The sequence below is a fragment of the Phodopus roborovskii genome, unplaced genomic scaffold, assembly GCF_943737965.1.
Source record: "Phodopus roborovskii unplaced genomic scaffold, PHOROB, whole genome shotgun sequence".
Classification (NCBI taxonomy): domain Eukaryota; kingdom Metazoa; phylum Chordata; class Mammalia; order Rodentia; family Cricetidae; genus Phodopus; species Phodopus roborovskii.
In genome coordinates, this window is record NW_026126525.1 from 27,576,554 (window position 1) to 27,588,794 (window position 12,241).

The 12,241-nt window shown below is 40.6% G+C and overlaps 1 protein-coding gene across 2 annotated transcripts in view; it reads left to right on the top strand.

The window, feature by feature from the left end:
- Positions 1-12,241, top strand: part of Scfd2 (sec1 family domain containing 2) — a 319,157-nt gene that overhangs the window by 35,436 nt on the left and 271,480 nt on the right. Inside the window, exon 3 of one of the 2 annotated variants that reach the window (XM_051198352.1) lies at positions 6,785-6,912. The exons of the other annotated variant lie outside the window; for it this stretch is intronic. Coding sequence (XP_051054309.1) covers positions 6,785-6,912 — 128 coding nt within the window. The remainder of the gene's footprint in view (positions 1-6,784; positions 6,913-12,241) is intronic. 2 annotated transcript variants of the gene reach the window in all.

Consider the following 12,241-nt stretch of genomic DNA (forward strand, 5'->3'; position numbering starts at 1 on the left):
GGGAATGCCATCCAGTTGGGGTCATGTAGATCTGACAGGTCCTGTGAAGTAGGGACTGGGGCTTCTCTCCTATCTCTAGAATAAGGCAGTTATCCCTCCATGGGGGATATGTTTGCAAAGTCCTTTTGTGCACCAGGGATACATCCTGGCTCCACTGTCTGAGGTCTCTTAGACTGCTCAGACCTTCTGGCTGAGACCCATATTCAGGGGGTTCTGAATCAGTCCCCTGTTGGCTTCCCAGCTATCAGTCTAGTGGCCCTTAGCTCCTCCTTGTTCAGGTAAGCTGTCTCTATGTACTTCTACCGCATGGTCTTGTCCTCTCCATCTGCTTCTGGGTTCTAGTTCGGCTCAGTGTTTATGTATGGGTGTTTGCTCCTGTTTTCAACAGGCATTAGTTGAGGACTCCGTGGAGATGTTACACTACTCCCTTTATTACATTTCTTTTTTTTATTTTTTATTTTTTTCCTTTATTACATTTCTTAATCAGTTTATCTTCTTGAACATGGGACTTAGCTTCATTACATTTCCTGGTGCTCCTTTTCTCCTCAAATTGTACATTTTGTATTTTTATTTGCTTAGCTTTCTCCTTTTCATTATAAATATTCACTAGAGTGAACACTAATAATCACATAACAGAGTCAATACTAGGCTGTTTTAAGATTTTTCTCTGCCAATGGAATCAATTCTTCACAGACAAAGGCAAAAAGGAGTCACATTCTTCAAAATATCACAAGAGTGACCTCTGGCTCACATATTAATATTCTTCTCTGAAGTCTCTTGAGCTAGCCCTCTACAGCTCAAATCATATTCAGCACCACTGTCTTCCAAGCTCCTTGGAGCATTCCTGTGTTTTCCTACCACAAAGTACCAAATTCCATATTACTCCAAACAAAAACATGGTTTTGGCCTGTCACAGCAATACCCCAGTCCCTGTTACCAACTTGTGTTTTAGTTAGGGTTTGTATTGCTGTGAAGAGACACCATGACCATGGCAACTCTTAAAAAGGAAAACATTTGATTGGGTTGGTTTACACTTCAGAGGTTTAGTCCTTTATCATCATGGGTGGGACATGGCAGCATACAGGTAGATATGGGGCTGGAGAAGGAGTTGAGAATTCTGCATCTTAATCTTCAGGCAACAAGAAGTGAACTGAGACACTGGGCATGGCTTGAACATATGTGAGATCTCAAAGCACACCCCCACAGTGACACACTTCCTCAAACAAGCACATACTTACTGCAACAGAGCCACACCTTCTAATAGTGCAACTCACTATGAACTTATGAGGGCCAGTTACATTCAAACTACCATAAGCACCATCCAGTGCACAAAAACCCTTAACTGACAAGGTCTGGGAGCTGTACTAATCTATGCTTATAAAGCATGAATTTAGAGGTTAGTTTGATATTATGTCCATTTAGTAAAATAATAGTAATGAGTTCACTCTGGGGGCCTTTGAGCTTTCAGTTCTTGACCTGTGAAATAGGCCTTAAATCTACTCAGAAAGCAGTTGGTTACTCCAATAGCATTCTTACTACTATTACATCCATATTTATATCTTGACACACTGACAATTACTGTTGTTCACAGGGGTCACAATTGGGTAAGACTGTTGGCTATTTTCTGCTCCACCCCCAGAAGTATGTAGAACACCTTCTAATACTATAACTGCTAGCCAACATGGAGGAAGGAGGCTTCCTGACTAATGACAACTTGGTTTCTTCATATTTTCAAGTTAAGCTTCTAGGGCATATAGAATTCACTACTACTGTAGAAGAAGTTTATGTGTCATATTAGTAGATATCAGACTGTATCTTTACTTGGCAGCAGAATTTGGCAATGTTCTCTACGTGCTGTTGGTTTTTAGGTACACAAACAAGCCATGCAGGGCCATAGTGGCTTTTTTTTTTTTTTTTTTAAACCAAAATCCGAGAAAGCTGCTGGGACCAGTGTGTAATAGGACAGGATTCCCTGCAAGGAGGTCCTAAGTGGCCATTACATTAAACTGTGATGGAAGCCTAAATTACTGTGGAGACCCCACAATTGGAGGTTCCAGGACCATGAGTCATACAAAAAGGAAACAGAAGGGAGCCAGTCCCTGAGAGAACCCACATGTGTTGTAGACTGTATTATAAGCAGCAAAACAAGAGGGGTGGGGCTGCTCAAGTCTTCTGGAGTCTAGATGATGCTACCATAAGACCTAGGTGTTAGATATAGAGCTTTACGGTTTGGTGTTTTAATATTTCCTTCCTACAACCCCATTCTTTCCCTTTGGAAGGTGCCATTGTATAATGGAAATATGTAACTTGTTTTTTATTTTGTGCACTCTTACTGTAACTTGAGTCTCATGAGACTCTGGACTTTTGGCATTTGAACGATATTAGAACTGTTAACATTTGGAAGACTTATTACAGATGAAGTAAATGTATTGTGCCTTATAAAATGTTCATGGATATTTGAGAGGTCCAGGAGTGGGATGCTATGGTTTAAATGTGATATATTTGGGGATTGAGTAGATAAGAAATGGATTTGTGATGGTTAATTCTGACTCTCAATTTGAGATTTAGAATCACACCCAGAAATGTGTCTGTGTTGGTGTTTCAGGCAAGTTTAACTTAGGAGGAAAAATCTATGTGAACGTGAGTAGCAGCTTCCCACGGCCTAGGTCCTAGACTGAAAAAAGAGATAGTGAGCTGAGATGGAATAGTCAAGTCTCTCTATTTCCTAACTGAAGACGTAATTTGACTAGCTACTTCCTGTTCCTACTAACATGTCTCCTCTGAAATGATGGACTATATGTATTTCCCTACTCCCTAATCCAAAATAAAGCTTTTCTGTTCCTTGCATTGTTACTACTTGTCATATACTTGGTCACAACAGTGAAAAGCAGTAACTAATATAGTATGGTTTTGATTGTCCTCATTCCATTTATTCAGAAACCCAAGTTTGTTCATGGATATTTGCTTGGGAAACTTAAGATGGCCATCTTTGATTTGGAGTTAGCATGATAGTATAAGAAGTTTATGTCAGAGGAACTGGAGAGATGGCTTAGTACTTAAGAGCACTGGTTGCTCTTCCAGAGGAGCCAGGTTCAATTCCCAGCACACACATCTTAGCTAACAGTGGGCTATAATTTCATTCCCAGGGGATCTAGTGCCCTCTTCTGACCTCTGCAGATACTGCATGCACATGACACATAGACATACATGTATGCAAAACACTCATACACATAAAATAATTTATAAAGGAAAATGTTTAATGATGGCAAGATGGCTTAGCAGTTACAGGTGTTTGCTAAATAGTCTGATGTACCAAGTTCTATCCTCACATTAGAGGAAAGAGAAAACCAACTCTTAAAAGTTGTCTTCCAACCTCTAAGCATTTGCTATAATATGCACACAAAATGATGCATGTGCCTGCACACACACACACACACACACACACACACATCACACGCTCATAGCATACACAAGAGTAATCATGAAATACAATAAATTGCTTAGAACAGGAAGTATACATTGTGAAATCAGACAAAACAGAACTGTGTTTATTTTTGTTATTGTTGTTTTTCTGTTTTTCGAGACAGGGTTTCTCTATTACTTTGGAGCCTGTCCTGGAAGTAGCTCTGTAGACCAGGCTGGCCTGGAACTCACAGAGATCTTCCCACCTCTGCCTCTCGTGTACTGGGATTAAAGGTATGTGCCACCAGTGCGAGGCAAAACAGAACTGTTTATATCAGCAAAATGGTTTTTAAGGGACCACAACCTACTATTTGCCAATGTTAGGAATCTCCTTAAGTCTGTATTTCTTCTAAAAAGTTTTAGTCATGGGAATTAGGGAGTGAACCTGGAGTTGGTGTATGTACACAACTAGGAATTTATGAATAAAAACATTTGATAATTAAGTGGATTTGAGCATATCAAGCTGTTGAAGACCTCACTGTAAGATGTTCAAGCACAGTAGTAATGGTAGCAGCAACAACATAGCAATTTACCTTTAGGGAGTCAGAAAAGAGCTTTATGTAAAATCTTGTATTGAATCAAGGAAGTAATTCATATTACTATCATCATAAATGATATATGTGAGGAAAATAGAGAATTCATTATATGTACAAACATACACAGTTGGTAGTATAATTTATTTAATACTTATTGATGGACCTGCCACAGACTTGTTGACTTTCTAGCTAACGAGACATTTGAAATGAGTCAAACAAAGTCCCTGCTTTCCTGGAAGTACTTTGTCTTTCATGAGCATGGTATGCAACAGTTAGCCATGGAAACATACAATAAGTCTAGTGATACTGTAAAGATCATGTAGGTTCATGAAGTTCAGTAAGGAGGTGAGAGTGGGCTAGCATAAGATACTGGGATGGATGGTTCATCATTGTTTATACAAGAATCCCTCTCTGATACTGTGACATTTTAGAAGAGACAGGTGGTGGGGGCATGTTTTTAGGAAGAAAGTTTTTTGGCAAAGAAGAGAAAAGAAGTCTTTCTGGTACAACAGGCTGTATGTTTAGACTGGGTGATAGCGACAATGTTTGGAATTCCAACACAAGTTTATCTTGGCTCCAGAGTGTGCATTTTAGTCAATTCTATGAGTTAATGGGCAGTAGTAGCATTAGCTAATCCACTGTGATCTTGGAGATGCACCGTATTAATTAGATGCATATTCTCATGGAAAAGGAAGAGGGTAGTGATGCTCTATTATGGAGACCTGGGTCTGGGGAGAGGTACTTTTATGGGAAAGATAGGGTGTGATTGTGGATCATAAGTTTTGGAAGCTGAAAGTATAAATTCCTTTCTCAGCATTCTTCAGTGGTTCCTGATTGTATTCCAGTCTTCAGAGAAATTGGGTGTTTTCTTGGAAATCTCACAGCAAATAGGCCTGATTTTGAATTATAATGAAGACTATCTATGTCTTAATCTTGTATCTTTAGGAAGGAGCACAGTCTTAGGTGTCTTGCATGTACAACTTTGTACATTCTAAAATGCCCCTCTCTCCTGTTTCTAGCTATGACATATTATCCTCTTTGAGCTACCTTTACCGTTCCCCCTCCTTAGCTGAGTTATAACTTCTTCCTTTGACTGCATTTATGGCTTATATTCACTCAGACCCTATTCTCCCAGATAGGATTACATATGCATAGAACCTATATACTCATCAATCACAATGCCTATCACATTTTTGTAGTGTTTTTACTTGCATATTATAAATATGTAAGCTTCCAGATTTTGTCATTGGAAGTTTATTCTATATGTTTGACAGCCACATATAGGGCACGACATGTAATTTGCTCATTCATTTAATTAAATGTAAGTATAGTAGGTGCAGAGTTCCATTAGAATCTTTTAGCGTAGCACAAAGACTGCATATGTAATTATATAAAGGGCTTATACATGTGCTGACAGGGAGTCCCACCATAGCTGTGGGAAGCTGAAAAGTTAGAAGCTGATACCTCAGAACAAGGTAGGGGAACAGTGAGGGGCAGGTCTAGCTCCAGGCCTAGGATGAAGGCCAGGAAGCTTCCTTTAACTCTCTGATGTCAGTCTGCATTCAAAAGCTGAACATACAGTCTTGTGCCTATAAGCAGAGGCATCAGTGACTGAATGCCCACACTTAAGAGTCAGGCCCAGTGGAATGTAAAAAAAAAAAAAAAAGAGTCAAGCCCAGGCTTACAGTGTCCCTTGTTCCTTCCATTTCTAGTTCCACCCAGAGCCCAAAATATTGGACATTGTAGCCCACACTCAGGTCAGGTCTTCCCTGCTCAGTTCACTGACCTGCTGGAAACATCCTTACAGACAATGAGAAATGACAAATGTGCTTTACTGAATTTCTATGTATTACTCAGTCCATCAAACTGTAGCCAAGATAATCATCAGAGGAGTTATAGTTTTGAGTGTGTAAAGATGGAAAAGTAATGCTAATACGAGCTCCTACTCTACTGAGAGGTTAGTGTGTGAGTTAGTGGGGCTTTAAGTGGAGAAAGGACAGAAGTCATACTTGTTTCCTTTATATGGAGGTTTGAAAACGTTACTACAAATGTGTATACTTGGCTTTGTGGCAGTGGCCTTCCGGATAGAACACTGCACCCATTTATAATGGGGACATAGCATGGCGGATGAGACAGAGAGCTACTGGGAAGGGAATCCAGATGAGAGCCTGCATAATGCAGTGCTTGGGGCTACTATCAACAGATAATTGTGAAGGGTCCCATAAGTGCCATCCTTCCAACCGAAGGCCTGGAGTGGAATACTTCAGGGCCTGCTGCTGAGTGCAAGCCCTCATTCTTATTCAGCAGGAAGTCTGCTGATTAGGAAGTCTATTGAGAATGCAAAGAAGAATTCTTTGTGCTTCTCAGACAGTATGCTATCTCAAGTTGACACTGTGCTTGTAACTGCTGGTAAGTCATTGTAAATTTTACTAAAGTTTTACATTTAATTTTTGTTTACATGACATTCATGATTCTTTAGCAATGAATTACACTGTGAACTACTTTCAATTGAAAAATCTCAAAAAAATATCTAACACATAATTTTCTCATATTTTCATGGAACAATGTAGCTTTCCTTCTCTCTGTATGTCTTGATTTTGTTGTCCCCTTAATTCCTCAATATTCTGCCCATTAAATGAATTAGATATCCTGTATTGAGTTAATACTTACCAGTGGGAATGATTGCATTAGTGCTTATAAGGAAATGCTAATGTTTTTCTGTTCTTCTAGTCCCTCCCATTCCCCAGTAGGAATTCATTCTAAACTGTTTTGTGCCTCCACTGTAGTGACACCTCGGCCAAGGCCCTCTGGGAAGCCTTACTGAACACCAAGCACAAAGAGGCAGTGATGGAAGTTCGGAGACATCTAGTGGAGGCAGCCAGCAGAGCAAACCTGCCCATCAGGATGAGTGTGGGTAAGCCTCTCTGTCCACTCCTGCCCATCAGGATGAGTGAGGGTAAGCCTCTCTGTCCACTCCTGCCCATCAGGATGAGTGAGGGTAAGCCTCTCTGTCCACTCCTGCCCATCATGATGAGTGTGGGTAAGCCTCACTGTTCACTCCTGGGGAACCATAGTAGGCCGGGGAGACTTCTCTAACCTCCTCCTGTGACTGTGGCCAAACTAGCCAAAATGGAATTTAGATGAAAGTATTGAAGACCTTGTGAAGTATTGACAAAGAGAAGGAGCATGTGCACACTTTCCCTGGGCTCAGTGGTGACTGCTTTTCTAAGTTTCAACTTGAAACTCCAGGAGAGTCTTTGAATACATGGAATAATTCTTTTTCTTTCCTAATTGATACAGAACTGTAAGATTTGCGCTGAACCACTGTCAGCCTACTCTATTTTATACCTACTTTTCTTTCCCCCCTTATGTTAGATGAATGTGCTTTCATCAATTTTGAATCAATGATTGAGCTGTTTTATAAAATCAGCAATAGAATAGGTAGACAGGCTGAGTGTCCCTGATCATATTGATGGTTGAGCTTTGTTCAACAAAACAAAACATTGCTCATGTTTTCTCATTTTGTCTCCCATCCAGCTTTGATGTTGGTCTTAGAAGAATATGGCTGCCATCTTTTAACGATAGTTCCTCTCATGTAGTGTGCTGCTCTCTGGCAGCTAGTAAGTATTAGTATGTTCTCATGCATGGGAATGAGGATTAGCTTGAGGGTCAGCTTGAGGAGATCCAGAGTCAACATAGAAACAGCCTCCAGCATGTCTGTGAGGGAATTGCTAGGTTAAGTTAACTGATGTGGGAGGGCCCATCCTAATGTGGGTGGTACCATCCCTGGGGCAGAAGGCCTAGACTGGATAGAAAGGAGGAAGCAGCCTGAGGCTTAGCGTTCACTGCTGTCTGCTTCCTGACCACAGAGTCACTGTTCCAGTCACCATGGTGGACTGCATCCTGAGACTGTGAGCCAAAATGATGCCTTCTTTAAGTTGTTTCTGTCAGGCATTTAGTGGGAGTGAATAAGAAAGTAACTCAATGTGAAAGTGGAAGTTTGCTCTTGATTAATTATGGTACAAACATCAAATATCAAGATGAGATAGAACAAATTTTGAAAGTAGAAGAATGTAAAGGAAGTTAGGAGGAAACAAAGTAGAGATCATGACATGAAAATACAGTTGTAACTTTTAGTGTGTTTGGCGACTGTAGATGACAGCTTCCGGGAATGTAAGGATGGCATGGAAAGTGAATGCAGCTGATGTTTAGTGAGCACTTAAAAGACGTTTGGTTTTCTCCTTAGTGTGTCATCCTATTGAGTCATTACAGTATTTGTAGACGTTAGCAAGCAGTTGTTTTTGTGTAACCTATTCTTTTCACATAAGAACTAAATAATTCACCTTCAGTTGTCCCATCTCTAAGAAGGAATAGGGCTAGAATTCAGACTTAGACATCTGATGTTAGAGAATACACACTGTGTTCATGGGATTTGCTAACTCCTTGTAAACAGTGCAGAACCTGTTTTGAGTTGTTTGAAGTTGCTGCTTTGAAACTATTCTGGTGTTTGACTATTAATTCCAGTTCTTGCCTTCCTACCTTTCTATCTTCCCTCTCCTCTCCTCTTCCTTTTATTGTCTCCCTTATTAACATATGTAGTGTATGTGGTATGTATATATGTATATGCATGCATGTTTGACTATACATGAACACATGTATTTATATATAGGATGCATATGAAAACCTGAGGTTGAAATCATTGGGCATCTTTCTCTATAACTTCCCACATTATTTACAAAGTCAGGTCATGCAGGGACCTCTTACTTATACTTCTTGAGCATGGCAATTACATGCCAGGTTTGATGTGGGTGCTAGGAATCCAAACTTGACTCTGTATGTCTTCAGTTCATCTAGTGGACACCCTCACCCCCAAATTGGCTGGCCTTCAACAGAACCCTCCTTCATTAGCTTCCCCAGTGCTGGGATGCACCACCATGCTTGGCTCCTTGCCTTTCTTTTTTTCCCAAACCCTGTATGTATGTGATACCACCAAGTGTGTTTAGGTTGGAGTTCCCTACTCATAAATATAGTAATTCGTATTGTGAACTAAGAAGAATTTGAAGGTACAGACTATCTGGATACTGTGTTTTAGTGATAAATATGATGATATCATGGAACATAAATCAACTTTTATAGTGCAACACTGGACTCTTTAAAAATCATTATACTTTACTCTTCTAAATAGCTCTATGTTTGAAAAATAACCAAAGCAAGAAATAAAAAAAAAAAAAAAAGAAAGAAAAGAAAAGAAAAAGAAAATCCATGAGTAACTCCATGAAGAATTCAGATGTAAATGTTTGACTTTTTCCTATCAACTCTCCTCCCACCCCCAAAAAGATAAAATGCTTCTCTTTATCCCAAACTCCAGACAGGGGTGGGGGTAGAGGGGAGGAAAGAAACAGTCGATTGTTAGCAGCGTCAGTTCAGGCTTTATCCCCACGCCAACTTCAGTCAGTTAAAGATAACACAGTGTGGCTACCCTCTTCTGCTGTGTGTCACTAGCCAGAATTTCTCTCATTCCCATACACAGATCCATAACCTCAAAAAGTAAGAAAAAGAACTTGGAGTTTTAAATTCACCGAGACATCTGTATTTGAAAACTGCCTATCATTCAGCTTGTCATACAACAGTCACATTCTGGTGTCTCAAATGGCTGGGATGTGGAAAGGAGCAGTCAGGACTTCTAAATGTACTCTAAACTCCTCAGGACATCCCGGCCCTCTGTTGTAAATTTTACTGAAGTATGAATTTTCTGCCTGTAATTGAGGCTTCTGGTGCTTTTGAGACATTAAACAGATTTTGATTCTAGACTGAAGATTCGCTTGTGTTTAAATTTATGAGAGGGTTTTTCCTGCTGGAAACCTCAGATCTTCAATATAAAATCCCTCAGCATTATGAGCACCAACAGAAATAAACTTAGTTCTCTTAAATGATAAAAGTAATTGCTAACACAAAGAAAAAACTTCATTTTATCATTGTATATCTAAACATCTGTCATCTTACTGAGAGTTTGTTATTAAATTGTCAGTTAAGTAGATACATTCCAGAAAAGTGATTTTTAAAACACTGGAAAGGGAACTGTATTTTCCCATTGGCTTTCATAAAAGGAAAAATGTATTCTGGAAATAAAAAAAAAAAAATAGACCCTAAGAAATACATTGGTTTCCACCCAAAAGGCCAAGCAGAGAAGACAGAATAAAAATCCTTAGCCCAGATTCTGCTCTATTCCTAGCGCATCTCTTTCTGGAGTTAGACCGTGCTGAAGGGTGTGCACGACTTGACCTTTTGCTCTCAGCAGAAGGGACATACTCTCTGGTGTTGGCCTGAGGCAGGAATACCCCATTGGTGCTGAAGTGAAACATTATTGTCCTTTCTTTCAGCTAGATGTCTTGAAAGAATATTCTAGGCTTGAGACCTCTGTTTATTATTTTAGTGCTTTTTTTTCTTTTTTTCCTTCCTTCCTTTCTTTCTTTTTTTTTTCTTTTTTCTTTTTTTCTTTTTTTAAAGAAAAGAAGGTGTTTAGTTGGGGGCTTGCTTACAGTTGGAGAGGCTGAATCTATGATCATCATGGCCAGGCTCATGGAAGCAGACAGTGAGGTGCATTTCAATGTTTCTTAATCAAGTGCAGACTGGATCCTGATACCTTTGCACTAACGTTCTCCCCACACCACTAACTGTGAGGATGGTGTGTGTGTGTGTGTGTATGAGAGACAGAGAAAGAAAGAACAGGAGAATGGGAGAACAAAGCCAAAAGGGAGAAAGAGAGGGTTGGCAAAGTTTGCAAAAGGAGAGATTAAACACTGATTAAGACCAATACACCATATGAGTAACTTACAAAAATATGGGAAAACCTAGGCATGTTATAAGGCTACATATACTGATTAACTCTCACATTGTTTCTATGTTTCACTTGTTACTAATTTTTAAAAAGAGCAGGAAAATGAACTTTTACTGAATAGCCATTGAGTTTTTCATAGTTTGGTTATTTAATGCTCTCACTAATCATGTGAGTTTGACATCCATTTTCACACCCATTTCACAGACCTGGAAAACTGAGACCTAGGAAGGTTGAGTTTCTTTTGCAGGATTCCTGTGCTGTTATGTTATTGTCTCTCAGATTAGGGCTCTACTTCTGCTAAGTGCTGCTGGTGCTGGGACTCTGCAGAGCATCTTCTCTTCCATCTGGCTCCCTGACAGCCTGTGCTGAGGGAGAACTATGGGGCTGGAGGATAAAGAAGTGCTTGCTCCTTGTTGTCTGCTTCCCAGGAAGTTCTGTTCTGCTTAGTCATGTCAGCAGCACTACCACTCCAGGCTCCATGCCTTCCTGTGCTCACAGCTGTAGGTCACCCAACACTTGGAGAAGCATCTTTAGAGTCTCTGAGAGGGACCAATCAGCCTGGGGATGCTCCATGCTGGGGCTGGGGTGGGGGTCTAAGTTTCAGACCATTGGTCTCTAAAGTTTTGTTTTCTCCACCATTGTGTTGGCAACAGCATCTTCCTATTGCTATCCCATGATACCTTTAGGTTTCACTTACTCTTTTATTTAGCCAGTTAACAACTGTATGTTACGTTTCTGTGTTCAAGTAGCTGATCTGCTTTCTGTCTACTGCAACCTTCCTAATGCTGTGACTCTAATACAGTACCTCATTTGTGGTGCCCCCCAACCATAAAATTATTTTTATTGCTGCTTCATAACTAATTTTGCCACTGTTATGAATCATAATGTAGATGTCTGACATGCAACCCCCATAAAAAGAGGGTCACGGCCCATAGATTGCAAACTGGTCTTGTGGCTGGGCTGTGACACTGTCACATAGGAAGCAAGTGAGGATGCAAGCCTGGTCCTGCCTGACTTCCTTCTCCAGCCTCTTGCTAGACAGGAGTCCAGCACAGACACAGACAGGAGGGTGTCTGTACTGCTGCAAGTGCAGCTGAGACAGTGTCATTTGCCTTGCACAAAGCTCTCCCAGAATCCACAGTGCCTCGAGAAGCTGCCCAGACCTAAAGCTTGCTGCTTCTGAACAGCTCTGTGCCTTCAGGTCCTGTGCTGCGCCCACATGCTTCCTGCCCTTTCCCTCTACTCTCGGCCCTGATGTGAGTCCTCCGGGAGGCCAGTCTCTGCTGTCTGCAGTGCTTTCATTTGCCTGCTCTTCTAGCCCTGCTTTCTCCTGTGCCCTGTACCCTGCAGTCAGGTGCTAACTAGATCGAGGTGTGAGAGGTTAGTCAGTGAATCAGGACACATA